The sequence below is a fragment of the Macaca mulatta genome, chromosome 3 (genome assembly GCF_049350105.2).
Source record: "Macaca mulatta isolate MMU2019108-1 chromosome 3, T2T-MMU8v2.0, whole genome shotgun sequence".
NCBI lineage: Eukaryota > Metazoa > Chordata > Mammalia > Primates > Cercopithecidae > Macaca > Macaca mulatta.
Genome location: NC_133408.1, coordinates 81,108,256 through 81,132,450, shown reverse-complemented (window position 1 = coordinate 81,132,450; position 24,195 = coordinate 81,108,256). Strand labels below are relative to the sequence as shown.

Sequence of the window (24,195 nt, the reverse complement as noted above, 5' to 3'; positions counted from 1 at the left end):
ACACGCTGCATCACACAACACACACAGCATACACAAAACACCTCACGCCACAGCCCACAGGCACACACACCTTGCACACACAGCTGTGCAAAGGTGGAGTGTGAGCTCCAGCCTCAGGCTGAAATGTGAGCCCTGCGGTCACCTTGGAGGGAAGCAGCCCGCTGGCCTCAGGTTAGGTGAACCAAGAGAAGCACCGCCCTGATGACTCAGCCACTATTCTTACCCAACCCCTCTTCCGGGGCCACAGACCACAATGGCCAAGGCCAAGCAAGAACAATCACAGCGTGAGAGCAGGCAGCTGGCGCGGGCTCCGGACCTGCCCAGAGCTGGATCAGGCACTGCCCTGAACCCTCCCACACTGGAGGCGGCCACCAGAAGGCGGGGACACCGGCCTCCTTCAAGGACAGTAGCCCCGCTGTAAACAGGCGGCACTTCCCTGGGGCAGGCCAGGCCCTCCCTGGAAGCAGGCTGGCTGTGGGCTGCCCAGGAGGCCGGGGAGCGGGGCGTGGGGGGCGGGGGAAGGCGTGGAGTGGGTCCCACACATGGCTTCAGGGTGTCCTAGTGAAGGCTGCCCTGAACCTGAGGGCACCAAGATTTGCTGGTATGAATCAGTTGCTTGCAGAGGGTATGAAGGTAAACACAGGGAGGAAAAAAACAAGGACACTGCCCTTGAACTTCAATCAAAAGCTGTGGGGCCACCATTTGGACCACTGTTAGGCTGCAGCATCGTGAAAAGATCCTGCAAACCTGCACCTACCAAGGACAGACTCGCATGTGCCCTTGTTCTGACCGCGGTGGTGCCTCCAAGTCTGCAAATGCGGGATCACAGGAATCATCTACTGTAAGTGTCTGTCATCGATATCCTCACCCTCAGGAAGCAGGGGACACGCTCTGGAACTCATCAGACTGGTTCTCTCCGTCAGGAGAACCAGATCAACAATGAATGGCACACAGCAAAGGCTGTGGGCACCAGAAGAACCGCGCTGCCAAGTCACCTTCACAGGACAACCAAACAGGCTCTTCCCCACACGCCACGTGTCTTCCCTGTGTCACACCAGCACGGAGGATCTAAGCATGCTATTTCATTCGATCCTGGCAGTGACCCCGAGAGGAGCTGGTGGCACCCTCATTTTACAGAAGAGGAAAGTGGAGCCTAGAAAACTGAAAGAACTCCATTCAAGGCCACACAGCTCACTAGTGTCATAGCCGGGATGGGACTCAGCCCAACTCTAGTCCATGCTCACACCTACTACTACATTCTGTGCCTGTGTGTGCATGTGAGCACATGCGTGTACACATACATGTAGACGTACAGAGCAGCTGGACCACAGGCTGTGACTCCACTGTAAGGAGCCCGGCCACCTCTCCCAGCCTTAGGGACAGCAGTTACCTGAGCAATGGTGAAGCATTCTCTCTATGACCCAGCAGACCACAGCCCATGGAAAGGTAAGACACCAACTGTCCCTTTATAGTTCGAAAAGCCAGAGGTCCCAATGAGACTATGCTTGCCTCCGACATCCCTCCAAAATCCAGTGCCAATAGCTTGCCTCTGACATCCCTCCAAAATCATTCCGCTTGACCCGTGGAGAGGTGGCGCATGCCCCTGATGCCTTAGTCTACACCCTTCATAATTTCCCTCATCGCACATTTTCTCTGCTGATTCTTAGTTCTTCCCACCTTCCAGAAAGGCACATGCCAATCATTGTGGTTTCCTTTTTACACTGGCTCCCAGGAAGCTCCAACCCTGTGTCCGTCCATGTAACATCCACTAAGTTGACATTCACAAAGGGAAGTTTGCCTCCCAGCTCCTTTCTCAACAACACTATGTGCCGCTTTTGAGTCCATGAATTAATCTAACCTCATATTCCACTTTTGTAAGCTGCTGCAATAAACAAACAGAAGATTCTGCTACCGGGAATAGGAAAACGAACATCACAGGTAAATAGCCACAGGTTCAATGCACCACCATCACAGAAAATGTTCCTTCTCTGTTGTGTCTTAAATGCCCCGGGGAGCCACAAAGGCACCCTATGCCTGCAGACAAAGGACCCTCACACAGTATAATGTCATTAAGGTGACAGACACCCTTACAGTCCTGTCGTGGGAAGCCAGCAGGCAAGAACCACTGGCATGGTTCATCACCGCCTTCTTTCTGCCCCACCAGGGAATTAGGCCCAAGGGATTCAAAACAATCATGCCCTCAGCCAGTGCAACTCCAGGAATTTTGACAGACCCGGCAGCTCACCTCGATAAAACATGCTGGGATGAAGCTATTCTAGAACCTCTCCAAAGGGGTCACGCCCCTCAGGTTAGCTACAGAGCAAAGGCAGGCGCTGGGGGTGGGTACAGGTGCCAGGTGAACTCCAGGTGTGGGAGGGGCCTCCAGCACAGGACAGAGCAGAAGGGCAGCCAGGTCTGAGGGCAGGTCACAGAGGGCCATGCAGGGGCACTGACACCCCAGAGAACAGAAGCCACTTAGTGTCTGGGTGATGTGGGAGTTTCTTCACTTTTCTGAGCTCCAGCAGGTGAGGGAGGGCAGGGCATCTGAGACAGAATAGGTACTCAATGAATGGTAACAAAGAAAAAAAAAAAAAAAACAGCTATCAGGTGACCTGGCCAGGTCCCACAGGGCACAGTGACACCCCAGGTGACATCAGGGATGTCAGTATTATCTGAAAGCAATTTCATGCCCATCCAAAATGCCAGGGATCACAGTGCCAGAAGACTCAGCCCAGACAGGATCAGGAAAGAAGAAAAAGATTCTGTGCTTTCTGCCCTGAGAAGCCACACTGTGCAGGTGGAAACCCTGCCACCCGAGCTCCACTAAATAGGAGGGTCTGCTTCTACAAGGCCACCCAGCAGGGAGGCAGAAGAGTGCTCAGGCCGGGCTGGGCTGCCACATCCATCCTTCCATTTACTCCTCCACGCCAGGAGGAAGACAGCACTGCCCTGTTCAGGGGAGAAAGCTGCATGCAAAATAAAGATGTGACGGAACCGGGTGTCTTGGCATCAAAGGCCACCAACAAATCTGATGGCAAGGGACTGTCTACGAGGTGGGAGAGCCTCAGCTACCACCAGGAAAACAGGTTTCAGCTAGGACCTCGGGACAGGCACACAGCTCTGGGGCCACCGGGGCCTATGACAAACCTGAGGAAATCAGTCACAAACCGCAGCCTGTCAAAACCAAGCATAAAGACACGCCCCCAAGCTCCCCCACGCCCCCCGCCACCGCACCCACCCATAGGGGGTGAGTGCCACAGAAGAATGGAGTGAGAGTGGACCACAGACCTGGGGACACAGCTGAGGCCAGCAAGGATGGCCGGGCAGGCGCCCACCCCGGATGGCCCCACACCACCACATGGGGAGAGCAGCCCAAAAGGCAGGCATTGCCAAGGCCACCCCTGACTGCACGCCCACAGGCTGATCCCTGCCCCAGTTTCAGCTCACAGCCAGGATTCCCACACTTGAGCTGATCAACCTTGCCAGAGGGTTTGTTAAAGCACCGATCACTGGGCTCCAGTGCGAGTTCCTGATTCAGCAGGTCTGGGCTGGGGCCTGAGAATGTGCATTTCTATAGGTGCCCAGGCAATGCTAAGGCTGCAGGTCCAGGGACCACACCTGGAGGCCATCTGGTCAAGGCAATTTGAAAAGGCCACAGAGAGCTTAGTACGGAGTGGACTCACACATGTTCGTCTCAGGGAAATGCACACACACACACACACACACACACACACACTCACATACACATAAACTCACATACATAATAAACACACACATCCATACATTCACACACAGGTAACAATTACATTATCCACATATACATATACACTCAGATATATTAACAACTACATTCGAAACCTACACACATAACAATTACATACAAGATACATACATTCACATATGTAATATTTATATACATAATATATGCATAGAAACATTCATATTAACAATTACATGACACACATATACACTCACATATAAAGACTACATACCTAATATATATATATTCACATACATAACACTCGTATGTATGGCACATGTATGTATTCATGTGCTGACACATGTATAACACGTACATATTCATTTGTGTGCATATAACAATTACATGTATAACATGCAAGCATGTGTTCGTATACCTATAATTACATGCATAACATGCATGTCTATTCATATACATATAACAACTGCATGCATGTGTGTATTCATATACTTAAAACAATTACATACATAATACACACACACACACACACACACACACACACACAGCAGCAAGAGGAGTGGGCAGGAGCCAGGCTGGGCTAGAAGAGCCAGATCGCTTAGCAACCACACCTGTGAAAAGATTAACAGGGAGGCCGTGTCCTGATGCAGGGGGAGGGCTGTGCTCCAGGAGACTGAAGACTCCTCTCTGGGACCCTGGGCTCCAGGGGGCACAGTGACAACATCTAAGCAGCCAGGATGGGGCTCTGGCCTGTCCCGGCTGTTGACAGCCCTGCAACCCGCGTCTTTAGACCCGGCACACGGCTTTAGCCCTCTGGTGCCTCTGATGTCCAGGGCTCTCCAACAAATCTGAGGGCAAGGAACTGTCTGCAAGGTGGGAGAGCCTCAGCTGCCACCAGGAAAACAGGCTTCAGCCAGGGCCTTGGGACAGGCACACAGCTCTGGGACCACCTGGGCTTCAGCCCCGGGCTCCTGGGGCCTGTGACAAGCCTGAGGAAATCGGTCACAAACCGCAGCCTGTCAAAACCAAATGCAAAGACACTCCCCCAAGTCCCCCCACTCCCCCCGCTGCCCCACCCTACCCCCCGTCGGCGGTGAGTGCTACAGAAGAATGGAGTGAGAGTGGATCACAGGCCTGCGGACACAGCTGAGGCCAGCAAGGACGGCCGGGCAGGCGCCCACCCCGGATGGCCTCAGCTCTTGATGCTGCAACATGTTTTTCAAAGTTTCTCAATATTTTAGGTTTCTGAGTGAGATTTTTTTCATGTTCCTATGACCTCAAATGCATACTGTGCTCTTCCAGAAGCGAAGAGACCACACCACGTGACAGCATTAAAAGGAGCATAATAAGGGCACCCTGCCTGTGACCAGGCTTCTGTGACAGGCCTGAGCCCATAGTCCCTCTTCTTTCGTCCGCAGCTAGGTTAGAGAGCACCCCTATGGCCACTGCGTAAAGGAGAAAACTGAGGCTCAGGTCGGCAGGGGGAGAGGGCAGGGCTCGGCCACTCAAGTGATGAGGTTAGAGAGCCGCCCCCATGCCCAATGGCTTAAGGAGGAAACCAAGGCTCAGGAGGGCAGGGGGCAAGAGCAGAGCCCAGTCACTGCAGCCAGGATCTGATCTCGACTTCATCAGAGCAGCGAAGCTGCCACACAGGCGCCGCTGGCCGAGCCTGGGGAAGGATGTCCTACTGCATCACAAGACAGAGGCAGTTAGCCACTTCCATGTCTGGAGGTCACCAGGCTCACAACCCAGAAGACTGCCAAATCTCCAGCACAACACCCCAGATTCTGTGTATGGTGAAGCTAGGGGGAGCCAAGGGCAGTAAGCCCTGCCCTGCTTGAGAAGTACGGGCAACAGCACACCTGACAGACATCCACGAGGAACCACGGCGCACCTGTTTCCCTACCCCACCGGGGAGGCCGAACCTGCACACACTTCCCCAGCAGCAAGACGCAGCTTCCCATCTCCCTCCCAGGGAGTCGCTTCTGATTTGCAGTGAGAGAAGAGGGTCCTGTGTCCTACTGTCTAGGCACAGTGAGCCTTTCAGTTATCCTGCAAGCCCTCAGAATCCTGCAATAAGCCCTCAGAAACAAAGATTCACCCCCTTAGCTCCAAAGGGTGGAGGCAAATAAAACACCAGGAGGTACCACGACCTTCCAAGGAGCTGCATTTGAAAAGCAGACAGCAATTTAAATTTGCCTAATCACAAGCCAAACAGAAAGTGCTACTGTATTTACAAATCAATCCGATTTGAACACACACACACACACACCCAGTATTTGTCAGAGTTGGATGTCAGTCTACAAACCACTACACGACATTGTCCACTGCCACCCGGCGACCCAGGCACCCTCACTCTCCAGGTTTTTATCACTAAGACAACAGACTTGTGCTGTCTTCACTTTATAGCCAAGGAAACTCAGCCTGGGGAGATTCGCTCCGAAGGTAACTATTACTGATAGAAAGGCAGCTCCCGCAAAGGCACAGCGGATCTTCTTCTCTAAAAAACCATGCAAATGGCCAGTGCAGCATGGTCAACCTCCTCAGAGAGAGCCTTGGGAATGAAAGCTACAGGTCAAAGGGAGGGCATGGATCCTAGAGGAAGCCAAAAGATCCCCAAAGAGGGCCCAGCTTCAAGAAAGGACTTAGTCCCACAGGACAGAACAATGGAGCCAAAGAAATGCAAAGGGCTTACCTGTTCCAGTCCGGCTTGCACACCGCAGGGAATCACCACCTTTCAAAGACAGAAGAAACAGATAAGCAAACGGATTCTCCAGGAAAAAATTAGCATCATAATCAAGCCAGGCTCCCAAAGGCTGAATGAAACTGTCTCTAACCTCACTCCGACCACAAAGCTGTAGCAGATCAAGACTGACAAGATTTAGTTAAGAGAGTCCAGGGGTTTGTTCACTTTTGGAAAGTCCCTGTCCTTTTTGCTAATGTCATGGAAACCATGGGACCTCCCCTTCAAGAAAAATGCAAATCACTCATAGATACAAAATTTAGCCCCTACTTGCACAAAGAACTGGTAGACCTCGAGGATGGAAACTTCCGAGTCGGTCCGTGTTTGGGGAGCTTGGGAGTGGGGCCCAGAGAAGGAGGTGGAAGGCTCTCCCTGGCAGTCTTCAAGCCCCTACTCCTCCCATCCTCACCCAGGGGCATGCATTCTCTACACAAGGGGCCACTTTTTCTAGAACTATTTCTACAAGTAGAACTGAAAAGAGTCTGAATGTGGCGATGTCAGCGTGGTTATTCCATTCGGCACAAGAGATGGGAGAGGAGACTTTGACTCCATCAGAGTCTCTGAAGACCGAGAGCTCCCTGGGAAAGACAAAGAAAGCAAGGGAGGCGAGGCGGCTCAAACAAGGTCAGGAGAGGCAGTTAGTTACAGGCACACGGAGCCACCAGTCCTGCAGGGCAAAGACCCCACCTTGGGAAGGATCGCCACCACTTACTAGCCACGGGACCTTGGCCTTTAATCTCTCCGGGCCTCAGTTTCCACATCTGAAAACTACAGGTAACAATAGTGCCTTCTGGGCAAGGTCACCGTGAGAATTAAGAGACGGCATGTGAGGAGCTCAGAAGAGTGGCTGGCACAGGGCAGGGGCCCCACTCACAGGCACAGAGCTCTCCCTGAGGACAGGGACTAAGGGGGCCAGACTGGCATTGTGCTGCTCTGGGGGGCCCCTCAGGAGCCAGGCGCCAGCAAACAGGATTCGGCTCCTGGTGAGTGACCTCACTCCTTAGCTTTCTCCTGGCACTGCCCCCTCCAGATCCCTGGCAATTGCCTTCTCAAAGAGTTTTCTGAAAATGTGCAATGGAAGGAGAATCTTAGAGAATCTCAGAGATCTGACTAATTGTCCTTGTGGTTTGGGGTGGGTGGTGGCATGGCCTTGGCTCTTGCCAGGACAACTATTTATAGCCTCTTGCTTATCTTACGCAGTCCGGTCCTTAGGGAGTATGTGACACATGGTCGTTCCTGTGTCTGGGACACATGATTACTCCACCAGGGCTCTGACTCAGACGGATGTCTGGGACAGGGGTCCTCTCTCAGGGCCCCTGGCCCCACCATGAACTAGCTGTCCCCTACACACTCATAGCAGCTGGCCAACAGGAATACACCTTTTCCATTTGTGTGTCCTCAACTACATGTGTGTACATTAAAGTTTGATGAATGCATGAGAGAATAAGTAAACAAATACATGTAAAGCAAAACAAAACAAAAACGGCTTTGGAAACAGAGGGAGTCACAAACAAAACCTTACAGGATGGTGGAAACAGCCAGACAAGGAGACCCAATGGTTAACAGAGTGGTGTGACTTATCTCCCCCCAAGCATGGTATCTACTCAGCGCACACATGCATCTTGTTGCCTCACTCCACATGTGACATGCAGGCAAGAAATGTGCAAAGAATCAGGGCCCCTGCCTTTCAAACTCACTGTCAGCATTCCTGCAATGGCATATCAAGCGTGACAAAAAGAAATGAGCTATGAAGGCAGGAGAACACAAAGAGGAAACTTAAATGCATATTACTAAGTGAAAGAAGCCACTGTGAAAAGGCCACATACTGTATGATTTCAACTCTGTGACATTCTGGAAAAGGCAAAACTGTGGGACAGTGAAAAGGTCAGTGAAAGGGATTAGAAGGGAGAGAGGAACAGGCAGAGCACAGAGACTCTTTAAGGCCATGAAGCTATTCTGCTTGATACTGTAATGATGGATGCACGTCATTCTGCATTTGTCTAAACCCACAGAATGTACAACACGAGGAGAGAATCCTAATGTAAACGAAGGGCTCTGGTTACTAAGACTGTATCAATATTGGCTAATCAAGTGTAACAAATGTACCACAGGAATGGAAGATGTTTACATATGGAGAGGAAGAAGAGTGTGTCCAATTTTTTTTTTTTTTTTGAGACGGAGTCTTGTTCTGTTGCCCAGGCTAGAGTGCAGTGGCGTGATCTCAGCTCACTGCAAGCTCCGCCTCCCAGGTTCTCGCCTTTCTCCTGCCTCAGCCTCCCGAGTAGCTGGGACTACAGGCGCCTGCCACCATGCCCGGCTAATTTTTTGTATTTTTAGTAAAGACGGGGTTTCACTGTGTTAGCCAGGATGGTCTCAATCTCCTGACCTCGTGATCCACCCGCCTTGGCCTCCCAAAGTGTTGGGATTACAGGCGTGAGCCACCGCACCCGGCCTGAGTGTGTCCAATTTTTGTATGAATCTAAAACTCCCTTAAAAATAGAGTCTATAATACATTTTTAAAATTCATTGTATGGAAGCATGCGTTTGTTGAGACAATGAAAAGAAAAGCCCTGTGCAATGTCAGAAACTTGAGTTTTAAAGACAGCAGTAACTTAAGGATTTCGTCCAAAAGCCAGGTCTGTGTGTTCCCACATCCCTCTATGGCCAGACGGGGTGCAATAACTGCCCACCACCTGGCCTGGCCCCAGGATGTCCTACAGAAAAGGAGAGGTGAGCTGTGTAAGGCGGGACTGCCCGAGTCCCATCTCGCCCCAGATCATCCACGGCTTACATGGCTAAGGGGCTCTGGAATTGGCACGCCCGAACTCCATCCATCACTTGTCCCGCACATTTTCACTGACAGTCTTCTCCTGCCAGGACTTCACTTGGAAAAGAAGAAGACTGGTCCCCAACCCCACAGAGCTTACGGCTCACGTAATAGAAACTGCATAAAATGAATCGTTTTTAAGAAAGTGAGCTGGGGAACAGTGGGGGGTGAGCAGCTCCCAGGTTCTGCAGAGCAAATGGTAGGCAGCCTTGCCCTGAGCCTCCACATTCGCATCCTACTGAACTTAGTCCTCTCTTCCAAGAGAATCGGTCACAGGCCCTACTGTCTGTTCGCATATGTGCTGTTACAAAATACAGACAAAAATGTCTCAGGAAAGACCTTTTGTGAGAGTGGATTTGCAAATAAAAATGCTCATGGAACACCAACCAGAGGGAAGGGGGACATTCTAGAGGCAAAGAATTACCTGTTAATAAAGAGAAAACTCATTGTTTCTCTAAGTGCAAACATCTAATTTAGTAAAAACCATGACCAAGTGAACACGGAGGGCACTTGTTCCTTCAATGTGGCTAAAACCATATTCCAGGACAGGAAGTTCCTGAAAAGACATTGTATTTCCGTCACACTTTTCCTCTCATACTAAGGCAGGTAAGCTGACCACAGACAGAACCATGGGACGAGGCGGCCGGGCTGGGGATGCTCATGCCGGCCTGCTCAGCACCAAGGAACCTATGGGGACTGTGCAGCGGTGCGATCAGCTGCTTTTGCTGGACAGTCAGGTGTCACTTGCTGTTCTTCAGCCTTAGCAGAGGCAGAAGCACAGTGCTTCCGTGGGCAGAGCTGCATCCCCACCAGAGCGCACACAGCTCTCCACTGAGCCTGCTCCGCTGATCTACAGGCTGCCCCGCCTCCCATGCATCAGGAGGGTATCTCCTGTGGATGGAGCCAGGTAAGGGAGTGAGGCACACCTGCTTGCTCTCCTCACCTCAAACTCCAGCTCTGATCACACATTCCCCAGCACTGTGGGGTTCTTTCACTCTTTTCACTGAATAGAGGGAAGCACTGTGGGTTGGGGCCAACTCCAGGTGGGTTTGGCCTTCCTTGGCACAAAGAAGCTGACACTGCTTTAGCACTTATGTTCTTAACATGCCAGTTTGACTTATTCAGAGACAGTGTAGCCACCCAACACTGCAGGGCTGGGAGGGTCCCGGCACACTGCATCCCCTGAGACTGTCCTGCAGATGTTAACCAGGAGCCTCTGAGCTGCGCCTGGCCCCATCAGTGCACCGCCAGCATGACTGGAATGTGTGCGGTGGCATGGCCAAGGGTCTAGGTGGGCACCCACTGGCCTTGCGCTTTGCCTGCTCTGTAACGTGATGCTGAGTGAGCCGCAGGGGCGTGAGAGGATGAGACAAGAACCAGGCAGTCAAGGCGCACTCCCGGGGAGGCCCACGGCTCATCCAATGTGTGGACTCAAATCAGCTAAACATGGAACAGTGCCCCATCTGCAGGTCTTTCTCTGTAGCCCTCACAATAAGGCCAGAGAGCCCCCACTCTGTGTATGAGAAGCTGCGTCTCAGAGATGGCCAGTGCCAGCCACGGGAACTCTCACAGAGACGACGCCAGCTGCTGCCCCAGCTCCAGACTCCCCTCCTGATAGGAGCTGCACCCTCTCATAATGAGCAACTCCCTCAGGGGTTAGGGTGACAAGAGGTGACAACAGTGAGACAAAGAAGGGGGCAGAGCAGCTCCCGTTAGCAGCTACAGAAGGCTGGAGAGAAGGCAGTGGGTCATGGGCTGTGGGGCTGTGGGACAAAAGCCATGGGCTGTGGCATCCCCGGGATCCGTCCCTCCCATGGTGGGTGGCGAGGGCCCCTCTATGAAACCTGTTTGAGAGCCTCTTTATGGCCTGCTTTCGGCTATCCTGGGACCTAATCAACTGTTCCCAAGGAAACCACAAACAAACACTGCTGTGCCCGCCCCACACCTGGCTACGTGGGTGCCTGGGTACACTGGCATCAATAACCTTGTCTCCAAACCCGCAGGTCCACAGGACAGAGGGGCAGAGGGGCAAAGGCTGGCCACCACGTCATGACTGTGTCCTTGGGAATGTGAGTGTGTGGGTGAGCATATGTGTGAGTGTGGGTGAGTGTGAGTGTGGGTGAGTGTGGGTGAGTGTGGGTGTGTGAGTGTGGCTGACTGTATCCATGTGGTGGTGTCTGTGTTTGACTAGGCATATTTTACTGTGGATATCTGAAAATGTATTATTTTGTGTGTAAGTTTGAGAGTGTTGTGAGTTTGCGTATGAGCGGATGAGTCAGTGTTGTGTGCATGGGAGTGTAAAAGTGTGGTGGGTGTGAGCGTGTGTGCTTGTGAGAATGTATGAATGTGCATGTTTGAAACCGTGAGTTTTGTAAGTGTGTCTCTGTGTGTTTCTATGTGCACCTACGCCTCATGTGAGTGTATCGACGTGAGAGTGTGTCTGTGTGTTTCTCTGTGTGTGGGTGTATATCTGTATGTATCTCTGTGTGTTTGTGTGTGTGCACACACAACAAAGCTCAGCCCTGCAGTTCCATCCCCCAAGTGAATGAAAGCACTTCAGCCAACAAGCACATTCTGCCTTAGAAAGTGCTTTCACCCAAGGTGCACCGGTCCCACCACCATCACCCTCAGTGCTGACAGACACAGGGCCTCAGGTGCAGACTTTCCTCAGTAAGGAGTGACATCAACTCTTCAAACCTGAACCAATCCCTCTCTGCTTACTTCTGGGAGATCTGAGTCCTGGGAGAAATGAAGGACAACTCAGTTCTCCTTGTGCTTGATAGACATTGTTTTCCTTTTGATGAACACAATAAAACTCCGAACTCAGCTTTTATTGTTGTTTCTTATTAAATTTCATTTTGTAAACAGCCATATAGAAAGTGACATTTTTCCATCAGATTCTCTAAAACCGTGTGGGTATAACAGATGCACTACATATTCTGTATAAACATACATATCCTGTATAAAGAGAATAAAGGTAAAATTTAATTCTATCTGTTCCAAATCATCAAAAATTCCAGTCATGGTGGGTCGCGTGAATCAGCTTCCCAGAACCTCACAGAAACATGAAGTAAGGACTGAAGAGACGCCGGGCGCGGTGGCTCAAGCCTGTAATCCCAGCACTTTGAGAGGCCGAGGTGGGCGGATCACCTGAGGTCAGGAGCTCCAGACTAGCCTGGCCAACATGGCGAAACCCCATCTCTACTAAAAATACAAAACTTAGCAGGGCGTGGTGGCACGTGCCTGTAATCCCAGCTACTCAGGAGGCCGAGGCAGGAGAATTGCTTGAACCAGGAGGTTGCAGTGAGCTGGGATGGTGCCACTGCAATCCAGCCTGGGTGACAGAGCAAGACTCCGTCTCGAAAAAAAAAAAAGGAACTGAAGCGAGCACCCTCAAGTGTCAAGTATGCTTTTACACAAGCAGCCACTATAGGGAAAGCCTGGAGGCTTGGGCTCCTCTAATCGTTTCTTCCTGCTTGTTCTCTAGGTCATTCTGTCCACAGGTGAAGTCTCTACTGTGGTATCAAGCAGGCCTGGGCAAACCTTGCTCATGTCAGGATTCTGGAGGGGAGGATCAGCTCAACAGTACCAACCCGCAGTCATGAAACGCGTTCCACAAATGCACACCACCACACACCACCAGCATCCAGGTGCAAAATAAGCGGAAACTGAGTAGAGACAAACGGGCCAGCCACTGACCTTGCCAAACCTTGCAGACAAGGGAGAAAGCAACACACTGAGTGAAGTCAAATACAGAGACATCACCTTATGCACAAGTTCTATCACACATAAAATTACTTTAATCATAATAATTTTAACTCTAAGTTGCAAAGACTCAGAAATGAAGTTTCCTTTTGTTTTATCTTAACCAAAACAACTATTTTTAAAGACACTTCATGATGATGCCAAGATGGCAGTATTTTCTTTCCTAAGTCATAAAACCAGTCAGAGGTAACCTACCTCTGAGGCCCTGAACTAGCCAGGGAAAAACAGATACGGATGCCAAATATTTGCTGACCACCAGGACCTTATGATATAATTGGGGATTGGGACTCTTCTCTAATCTCTACACCAAGTAGCAGCCTGGTTGCAAGGAGGGTGAAGCTTTTACGAAGGGGTACTTCTGTTATATCACAGCTTTGACTTCTTACATTGTATGTTACTGATCAGTAAAATAGCAAGATCTTTAATTCACCCATTAGTTAAGATTGAAAACGGATGCATTGTTCATGTGTTTGTATTACCATTATTATCGTCTATTATAAGGGCAGGGTGAGGAGAATAATCACAAAAGGAAAGTCTGCTCATTCCCAGTGCTGACACTGACCCAAGTGTTTTATCTGCTTAGATAACCAACAGTCTTAGCTCGGGTGGGGGGCGGCTGCCGTAACAACATACCACAGAACGCGCAGCTAACACCACAGCCGTTTATCCTCCCCTAGGAGGCTGAGAAGATGTGGGCAGGGTAGTTCCTCCTGAGGCCTCTCTCCCGGGCCTGCAGATGGCCACCTTCTCCCGTGTCCTCACATGGCTATTCCTTGTGTGTGTCTGTGTCCTGGTCTTTCCAAGGACACCAGTCATACTGGATTAGGCCCACCCTAATGACCCTATGTTAACCTAATTACCTCTTTAAAGACCTTATCTCCAAATCCTGCCACATTCTGAGGTTCTGGGGATTTGGACTTCAACATTTGAATTTGGGGGAATAAAATTCAACCCCCCAGCACTAACAATCAAAGGTCTGATAGGACCGGTGGAGACGTCAGGTCCACACAGAACGTTCTGGGCACACCAACAGGAGCTGGGTCCCCCAGGTGAGGCCGGGGGCTCCTGACAAGCCAAAGGTGGCCTTACTCATCATTCAAGGATGCTCTTCCAATGGTGCCTGGGGACAGGGGGCTCCGTGGAGGGTTGAAGAGAGGCCTAGGGTCAGACTTTCAACACAAGCCTGCAAACAACAGCGTATCTATACAAAGAACGGCAGTACAAAATGAGGACGTTCGAGACTTTATTAACTTTCTTTCCTTCCTTCAAGAGCTTGCCCTAACTTTGCTTCTGTGTCTCCTTTGTCAGGCTTGACCCTGGAATCCCTAATTAGGTTCACATTCCTCAGGAAGCTCTGTTATCCCACTAAGCGTTAAAGCCCAATTTGGCCTGCTCTAATCCCCATGAGAAAACACCCGCCCAGCAGATGCAATTAAACCTTCTCAGCCTGCGGGCTAAGAACAGACAGGAGCGGAAGAGAAAGAGAAGGAAAATTCCTGGAATCAGGTCATTATATTTTTCCTTACAGTTAACAGGCAGCTAGTGATCATGTTTGTGGCATAGTAAAAAGAAAAAAGAAAGGCCCAGTCTTCCCCAGTCCTTGGCCTCGGCTTGGTCTCGGCTCTCCTCACCTCTGGGGGTCTCAGTTTCCCTTTTCAATCCAGCTCTATGGAATCTAATAATTTTTAGAGAAAAGAGTTGTGCCCCTATCCCAGATGGGCTTAGCTGAACCTTCCGGAACCTTGTTTTTTATTCCTTTACTTAGACCATGTAGCTGTTTAACTTTGGCTACCTTTACCCAGTTGAGGCCCATGGCCCACAAGGCAGGGCCAGGCCTTCCCTGGCCTCAGGCAAACAAGTTACCACTGGTAGGGAATATAGTAGATTTAAAGCAAAAGCACAGTATCCTGCATCCATTATGTCACCATTATTTGTCTCAGATCAGAAATCAAATGTGAACCTATTGTTGGAACAATGTCCAGGGGCTTCTCAAAGTGGCTGAAAAGTACACTTTCAGGATCACTTGCATGCTGTAGACACAAGTCCCAGCAAAGGGCACAGGACAGGATCGCTCGGGGGCCTGAACGCTTTCCTGCAGTGAGTCTGTCTTACAAGACCAGGGCTGAGCAGAGAGGCCAAGCATCTCATGGTGCAGCAGAGGCCCACAGAGGCAGAATCAGCGTCTACAGACCCCCGAAGGCCGACACTTACCACAGTCCTAGGCCTTATCTTTTTAAAAAGAGAAAGAGGACATCTGGTGATTGAAAAAAATGCTAGTGGCTTGCAAAAGAACAGGAAGAAAAACTCATAAATCATAAATCCAACTTAACTGCAGAAAGATTAAAAGGTAGTACTGAGTTGTTGAACAGTCTCTTTATTGGAGCATTATAATATCAAGGGCCAAGATTTCACTGCATCAACATTACTGGATCCATTTCCACAAGGAAAATCCGGGTCCCAACTCATGCACTCCTCACCAGCTACATCTGATCAGCCTACAATTCTCACCGGCCATCTATAATTAATAATAAAGTAATAAAGTACTGACACTGACATTTGTGAGCAATTTACATTTTAATTAATTAGAAGAGATTGATGATTACCTCTACAATAATATCCCTGCATTCTATAGTCTGAATTAGTTTAGTAGGTTGTGTTTTCAAAGACGGTGGCATCACACAAGGTCTTCTGTAAAGGAATTCTGCCATTCCTCCATCAAGAGGTAGAGTCTGTCCCTGCTCCTCTTGAATCTGGGCTCATCCTGGGTTTGCCCTGTGGCCTGCTGTGAGCAGTGGAATATGGCAGAACTCCGAAGCCTGGCCTTAGGCAGCTGCAGTTGCCACCTTCACCTGGAGCATCCCATTCTTGGGCCCAGCCCCCATAATGAAGGGAAATCTGAATGGCTGCACAGAGACACCTACAAGGGGGCACCAAGGTGCCCAGCGCCAACCGTTGGAAACGGGCATGAGGGCGTTTATGACCTTCTGGCCACCCTGTCCCCCTGATAGCACCACATGAAGCAAGCACTGCCCAGCCAACTCACGAATCCATCACAATTTGTTGGTTTCAGCCACTGAGGGTACAGGGGATTTGTTAGGCAACAACAGGGAACAGAAATAGTGTGCCCAGCAATGCACACAGCCCCAGCATGCCCAGATGAGTGTGCCGGGCACCGGAATGCCATCCTTCAGTGCTGTGTGTCGGGAAGTGGAGGGAAGGGGCTCGAAATCAGCACTTGAAAAAGCAAACAGCAGCAGTGAGGCCATGAGCTGTCACAGATGAGGAGATTTCAGCCACCGATGGTGGGGGCAAGAGGCTGGCAGAGAGCAACTGCAGCTTCAGCACGAGGCTGGGAGACATGACCCAGGACACCAGCCAGTGGGTGGAGAGGCAGAGAGGCAGCCTCTCGTCCATCTATGCTGCGATTCACTGAAAAACGCATCAGGCTGAACGTGCACAGTATGTGGTGGTGTTGAATGTGAGCTTCAGTTTTAAACAAACATATATTTTAAACCATATATATACTGTTTCAAGCCCCAGAGTGACTGGACAGAACCGAAAAAGCTCCGTCTTTGCATCCAGAGACTGAAATTAGGGCACGCCCTCTGCTTCTCCCAGCTGGCTCTGATGAATTTACGGAGACTGTCCTCTGTGAACTCAATTTTCCTCCTCATCTGTGAAATGGGGATAATACTACATCACAGGGTGGATGTGAACCTCAAGATCACAGGAAAGTCTTGACAAAGAGACTATATCAAATATACACTATTAGATTGGAATGGGGTGAGAGGGGACCACACGGCCTTTCAAAGCAGCAGAGCCACCAAAGGCCATCTCGGCCAGCCATACAGACTTTGCCTCTCTCCTGACACACAAACTCCATATTGTTCAGACTAGGCATTTCCGGAGACAACTTTCTGATGATGAGGCTGTAGCAATGAGACTGATTCGTGATAATACTTAACCAGGGCAAAACAGACATGTCCCTCACCCCGCCCTGTTCACCTGGAGGAAGGCAGGGAAGAACCAGTGCCTGGGACCACAGGGCTGAGTGGGATAGTGAAATCCAAGAGTCGCATCCTACAGAGATGGCCCGGGATCATGTTGATGTGTGCATGGCCCCATCAGTCACAGCCAGTTCCTGAGAGCGATCCTACAGGCTCCTAGAAGGACGCGTCCGAATGCTATGCTTGACACCATGAACATCCGAAACCACTGAACTGGAGGTCTAAGCAAATGAAGGAACGCTTTTTGATTTTGCTTTGATTTATTCATGCTTAACATACAAGTTAAAATACTTGACTCTGAAGAAGCTGTATGGGCCTACTGAATGGGGACCTTAATTACTGGCACCAGAAATGGCCCCCTTTCCAACTGTGTGCCAGCGATCCCTAATCCCACTCATGAATGACAGGGAGTCATCATCTCATATCCACCCTACGCTGGCTTTCTGTCATGGCTCTGGCAACCCCACAGTGAAGGTAGCCCCTTACCACAGCACTCTGTTTGGCCGGTGGCAGGAAGGCTGGGTTTGGGCCCCATGTGTCTGATGCGCAGGCCATCATGGAAGACACAGCTGCCTGCGGGCAGGCTACCCCACCTGCCGTACTGTAGATTCCAGGGTCTGGCACTGTGGACTCCTCGCACCTGATCTCTTCTTCTCCTCTGTCCTCATCTGCAGCCAACATGGTCCAGGCTCAACTCCCTTGCCTAACCCCACCTCCCATCCATAAGCCTCAGCCCAGGCTGCTCCCTCTGCCTGGAAAGCCACCTGCCCACCTCCTACTGGGCAGGTGCTTGTGCTTCAAGGCCCAGTGGCAAGGCCCCTTCTTCAGAAGACATACAAACAAGATGTGCTTTTATTTCTGCTTTAAGAGAAGAGCACAGGAATGTTATGACCCTCTGCTCCTGTGATTTTGTAATACCCTCTTCTTATTTCAAAGGAAAAGGTCCAAGGAGGCAGCAACAAACACTAAAACAAAGCACAGTTTTCAGAGGCTTTTAAAATGAGGGGTGGGTGCCACATCCACCAGGGAGCAGGCAAGCAGATGTCTGTATTTTCAACCAAGCCAGCCTCTTGCTGGGAAAGGCGGGGTTCTGGTCACGGGGTTCCTGAGCAGGAGGGGGTCCCACTGCCTGTGAGAGCCGAGGCTCTGTCATCAGGACGGCACTGAGCTCACAGGGAGCAGAGCCTCGGGCGATGACATCAGCTAATGCCACCCCTAACTCCTGCTTCTTGGGGGTCTGCGGCCATCTGAAGTTTCCATATGAAATCAGCAGCGGGCTCTTCACATCAAGCCCTGGCTTCCACTGACCTGTTGCTAATGACAAGGCAGAGGAAGTGGTCACCCCTAGGGAGGGGATCGCAGGATCTCAAATAAAACGGCCCTCCAGAGTGAAGCGCAGGGCTCTGACAGTCAATGTTCAGTGGTCATCCATAAAGAAAAGGAATAGCACAAATAAATGAGCTGGTCACTTCTCCAAACTTTGGGTCAGTTGTCTCAACCTCTTATTCATTCATTGCAGAATGGCATGTCAAATATCACACTTTGGGGCACTCGGAGATGAGAAAGAATTAGTAGTTGTCTTCGAAATTCAGTTTACAGTGGAAGAAAAGGTACAAACACAACAGTTATTCAGAGAAGAAAATGGCAAATTCCACAAAGGGGGGCACCAAAGAAATTTTCCCTGAAGTACATTTTGACAAGAGTGTTTAAGAATAACATGATGAATAGTTTGGGTTTTACCAACTGTCCTTTGATCTAAAGAAAGCTGACAAGAAAGGAAAACATGAGAAACCCTAAGAGTTCACAACTTATCAAATCTTTTAAAATTAAGCATTGGGCTGCAAATGGCCAACTGGCTAAGTCTAATGTCCACATAAACATATTCCACAAAACCCAAACTAGTTCCTGCTGGTCTGAAGCTAAACTGCTACCCTTGTTCACAAAATCTTGATAATGGCATTCCATTTAACTCTAATGTCCACATAAACATATTCCATGAAACCTAAACTGGTTCCTGCTGGTCTGAAGCTAAACTTCCACCCCTGTTCACAAAATCCTGCCAATGGCATTCTTCTCTGCCCAGTGTCTCCAATTCAAAACCTAAGAATTACTCATGAACCGTGCCTCTGACCCACCGGGTGGGTACGCCAATCCTTACAGGTCTACCTTTAAAATGCCCACAAGTCTACTTCCTACTGACCCCATCCGCTGTTCAAGGTTGGGCCACCCTAGCTCTTGCTGGGCAGAGCTAAGTTTTCTAACCAACCTCCTAAGGTTCAATCGACTCCCCTCCAAATGCTTTTTATAAGTAAAGAACCTTCTGAAAAAACAAAAGGTTTCAGATGAAGATTCTGAAAGCAGAATTTCTCACATCACAGTATTGCAACCATTCAGCCATTCTGTCCACTCCTTGTGAGTTAATTATTCTAAAGACCTTCTGAACAGGGGGCAGTATCCAGTGACAAGGGAGGGTTAACAGCCCAGATCTTTGCACACAGCTTCATTAAGAAAAGAAGTGAAGTCTGCGGGCTTCGGAAAGTTCCAGGGTAATTTGGAGTTGAGGGTGCACAGACACACACAGTGCGCAGAAAGGCAGGAGTTGAAATGCCTAGAAACACACAAAAATGAACTCCCCCAGCTGCTCCCAAGAGGCGGAGAGAGGGCGCCCCGCGAGCTATTTCCGTGCTTGATGGAAAATGGGAGTAGGCACTTCCTGAATCCCTGCCTAAAATTAACTGCTTTACAAAAGGGGGGAAGGGGAAATCCATGGTAAAACAAGTTTTATTTTACAATTCAAAATCTGGAGGCAGGGATTTGAATGCTTCGTTATGGGTTTTGGCTCCGCTGATAAAAATGTGGTTGAAAAAAACAAGAAATGGGTGCTTTACTAGGAAATCTACCCTTCAGAAGTAGCCCCACAAAAATAAAGCCAGCGGTTTGATTAAAAACGTTCTTCTCCTCATGAAACATGAAGCCACGTCTCAATGAGAGGCGTGAAGGCACATGCACAGCAACACTGGTGCGGTGGCCAGAGAGCACAGGCTTCAGTGCCGCACATCAACTAAGCGCCTGTCGTGTGGTCTAGGGGGCTGAGACTCACCAACACACACGCTGACAACATGAGGGGGCAGTGTCTGGGGGAAGGGCTACATAAGGCAGAGTGGGGTGTCTGGAAGTATGGTGGGCACAGGGCCATGGCCCCCGCCTTGAGGACAAGGCCTGTAGAGGTCTCTCCTAGCCTGACAGCGATGGTTATGTCCCAGCAGGGGCGGGCTCCCAGCACCTCTCCCAGCCTGAACTCAGGCTCTGGAAGACCTGGGTTTGAATGGGTCATAGAGAGAATGCCTCAGGAACAAGATCCCACTGGGAACATACACTCAGAGCCAGAATGCAGTCTCCCAGCCAGAGCCGGGGCCCAGGACTGCCAGAAAGTCCCGGAGATAAGCTTCTGCAGAGATGACACTGCTAGATACTAGGGCAGGTGGCATCCATGTGGAAGAATGACCATAGTGGAAATTTTAAAAAGATGCACTGCATATGGTGTGTAAACATTCAAAGAGAACAGGCAGTTCCACAGCTCCCCGACTGCAGCACACCTTCCTCCTCCATCTCAGCAGAGGGAAGAGTAAGGGGAGACCACTCGGAAAAGCAGTGGAGGAAACCACACACATTATAACAAGTGGATTTCTAGCCTGGGCAGAGCCAGAGTCAGCGTCAGTGAGGAAGAGCTGTGATCCAGAAGGAGCACACGGTGCCACAGGGCCGGGGAGAGGCCCCGATGCTGTCCAGCCCAGAAGCCCAGAGGTGAAGAGGCCCTGGATTGAGGAGCGGGGAGGACCCCAGTGAGCCTGGAGGAGGGGTGATGGGATAACGGGGGGCAGCATAGATTATAGACTCTGAGCAGTTCAAAAACTGAATGGTTGTCTGAAAAAATAGGTAGTAAGAAAAGCATGTCAGAAAAAGGAAATCACTGAACAGGATGTGAGCTCACACAGGGGAATGCAGAGTTTGGGGTCTTCTAGAAAGGGGCCAAGGGCTACTGCAGATGGCAGCCAGAGTCAGCAGAAAGAGAGCCTGGGGCCACATGTGTAGAAGAAGGGACATTTCCCCTGTGACCAGAGCTGATGGGCAGGAGGTGCTGGAGCTGAACGGGGCATTTGCAGGAATGTTTCAAGCTGATTAATGTCAGGCTGGTAGCTTGGAAGCAGGTGGGGGGAGGGGAGGTATTTTCACCGGGGGAGTCAGCAAAGGCTGCCAATCAGCCCACTGCACCCCCAGCAGGGTATAAACCCTCATCTGCACACCGCCGGCCAGAACCTGTTTCAAGAGAAGCGGGCGTAAAAGCGATGGTGGCCACCGCAGACAGAGGCTGAGTGGGAGAGTCCACGCACACGCAGTACAGAATGCCAGGCACAGGTGAGAGAGGAGGCGGAGGGCTGGGGAGGCATCTGGACCTGCTCGTCAGGGGCTTGTGGGAAATCACATCAGAAGCCCAAGACCAAGCAGGCAGAGACACCTGCAGCACCCGGCTCTGCCCTAGGCCCGGACATCGTGGCTGCAGCAATGTGGGCCAGGACTACGGAAGTCCTCCGTGGGGTGAGCCAAGGCAGGGTGAGCCTGTGCAAATGCAGGAGGCTGGGGGGAGTAGGAAGAAGGGCAGCCAGTCAGGGGAAAGGTCACAGAGCTGGCCAGAACCAAGGCAGCATCGAGCAAGAGGCACTTGGATTCCAGTGTCAGAAAATATTAAGCCCACGGCTCTGCCCTTAGCCATATGGAACCACTTTCAGGTGGGCCCAGGCTAAGTCTGAGGCACTAATTAAGCCCACTAAATGGAATTCATTTGCTTGAAAGAGCAGATCCCATTCTCAGAAGAAGATTTAGAAAATATATATACTTTCTTGTCATTTAACAATTAATAAATAAAATGCATAGTGATTTATGCTAGCGGTAGGCAACATTTCATGAAATAAATCTGCTAGAGTCAGTACCACAACTGCAGAAAGAGTAGTTTCCAGCAACTGACACTGTAGACATCTACATCTAACACAATGATGCAAATTAAGGTATTAAAAAGGGAAAAGAGCACTCCTGCAGAAGCCACCAGGCCCTGTGCTTGCGGAGCTGTTGAATTCAGTTCTCAACAGTCCTTTTAGTTGGGGTTAATTCCTGTTTTATAGAGGAAGAAACTGAAGCCTAAGGTCACATGGGTAAGACAAAGCAGAGTCAGGATTCAGACCCAGGTCTGTTATTCATTCTTCTCTTTTATGAGTCCTCAAAGTTTCGGAAGCTGCTTCTGAGAGCTACACATGCAAATTTCCATTTTGTACTTCTGTTCTCCCAAAGAGGCCAGGCAAGAGAAAATAAGTAATCGCCTAGTACAGAGCTTCACGTATGGAGCACATGCACACACACACACACACACACACGCACACAGAGCAGGAAATGTTCACCGCATGCTCTTTTCTTTTGTTTTTGTTTACATTGGAGTGACATGTGCCCATGGATGCCTGGCCTTGCTGCTCTGTCCCCCGCCCCTCGAGCTATATGGGGCTCCCTCCAGGACTGGGCTCCCCACCCTGGTCTATCTGACCCAGTCAGGGCAGTCACTCAAACATTCATTATTGTCACCATGAAAGTGGCATCTGTTTTGAATTCAGGGGACTCATCTTCTCTGGGTGTCCCACTCTGTCATCAGAGCCTGGCTGCATGAGGTCAGCTGGTCCCTTCTCTCCCCTGTGACTCCTAGTAAACAGATACCCAACAACATCCCGCGGGATGGGGGTGGGGAATGAACCTTAACCAATAGCACGCTTGCCCAAATTATTTCTCAAGCAATGGAGGGTCTGTAGGGGGAGCTTCTTTCTCAGGTTAGAACTGGTCTACAGACACAGAGGTGGGGTTCAGAAGAAGATTTCCAGGGCACCTCAAAAGCCCTAGTTTAATCAATAAAACACACTTGCAGCCATGGGGTGCCCTTGCCAATAGCCTCCTACCCTCCCATGTAACTGCAGTGCCATGGAAAGTTACCTTCATTTCACAGATGCCGAGAGTCAAGGCAGACAGGCCTGGCCTGAGCCACGTGCAGGACGCAGGGACCCACATTCTCCCTCCAGCTGCACCTTCTGGCCTCCTGCCCAGGGGACAGATACAGATGCTGGCTGCAAAGCTGCTAATTAGGTTACAGGCCGCATAGTTAAAATGATGTGGCAAATAGGTGCAGATTCATTTCAAGTATGTGTTGTTTTATCTGTTACAACACAATGTGGAATGAAAACTGGTGATTCAGAGAAAACACAGGATACATTTTAAAATTATATTATTTATTTAAAACAAATATCTTGTTTCAAAAGATTATAATCCTCTTTTGGCCTCTTTTTGGGGCAAGGCTAGGACTTCCTACACAAACAGAAGCTTACACTTATGCCGCACTAAAAAACAAACCTGGCATCACAGGGCAAGAACTACACTCATAACCAGACAGCCAACATGGTCCCGTCAGCCTGGCCAAAGGTCACCACCAGTTTCAAAGACCTGCTTCCTCTGGTGTAAAATGGCGAACCCAGTGACTTCCCAGCCTGTGGAATGTCACCATAAAGCCCCGCAGATGCCGAGACGGTGCAAGCAGCAGAGCCCCAGAGAGCAAGGCCCCGAGCTGCTGGCAGCTGGCGTCGCCCGGCTGACGCACTTCCTTAGTTGACAGTGGCTTGGTCCTGTTGTCCACCTTCGAGTCCAAGAAAGGCCTAGAAGTCCACAATCAATGCCCCCGATTGGGGCTCAGATTATTTGGGATTTAGAAACCTTAATTCTTTTGTACAAAGTGTAACTGTGCTGACACGAAAAGCCACATGTGGCTTGCTGACTTTGAGAGTGAGCCTAGAGCCCACGCTGTGGCTTTGACTGGCGGGATCCACACAGTGGGGCCACTCCCCAGACTCTGGGAGTCAGGAATAATAGTTCCCAGTAGAAAAAGAGACACAGGTACAAACATGCCTCTAGTAAGGTGTTATGTGTAAAGTGACTTCCTAATTAAAATGACTCAAAAGAAGATTGGTGAGGACAGCCTATCAGAAAAGGGATCTTACAGGAAAAGGAATAAAAGTGTCCTCAAAAAGAGCAGAATTTAAGGACGCTTCAT

General features: G+C 50.1%; 1 protein-coding gene across 30 annotated transcripts in view; it reads right to left on the bottom strand.

Moving 5' to 3' along the window:
* Positions 1-24,195, bottom strand: part of TNS3 (tensin 3) — a 308,803-nt gene that overhangs the window by 196,570 nt on the left and 88,038 nt on the right. For 23 of the 30 annotated variants that reach the window (XM_015133583.3, XM_077996802.1, XM_077996793.1 and 20 more), the window contains one exon: positions 6,414-6,452. The exons of 5 other annotated variants lie outside the window; for them this stretch is intronic. In XM_015133583.3, coding sequence (XP_014989069.2) covers positions 6,414-6,452 — 39 coding nt within the window. Of the gene's footprint in view, positions 1-6,413; positions 6,453-6,555; positions 6,628-24,195 lie in introns of those variants that run through there. 2 more of the 30 variants (XM_028845789.2, XM_077996789.1) reach the window with 2 other exon arrangements.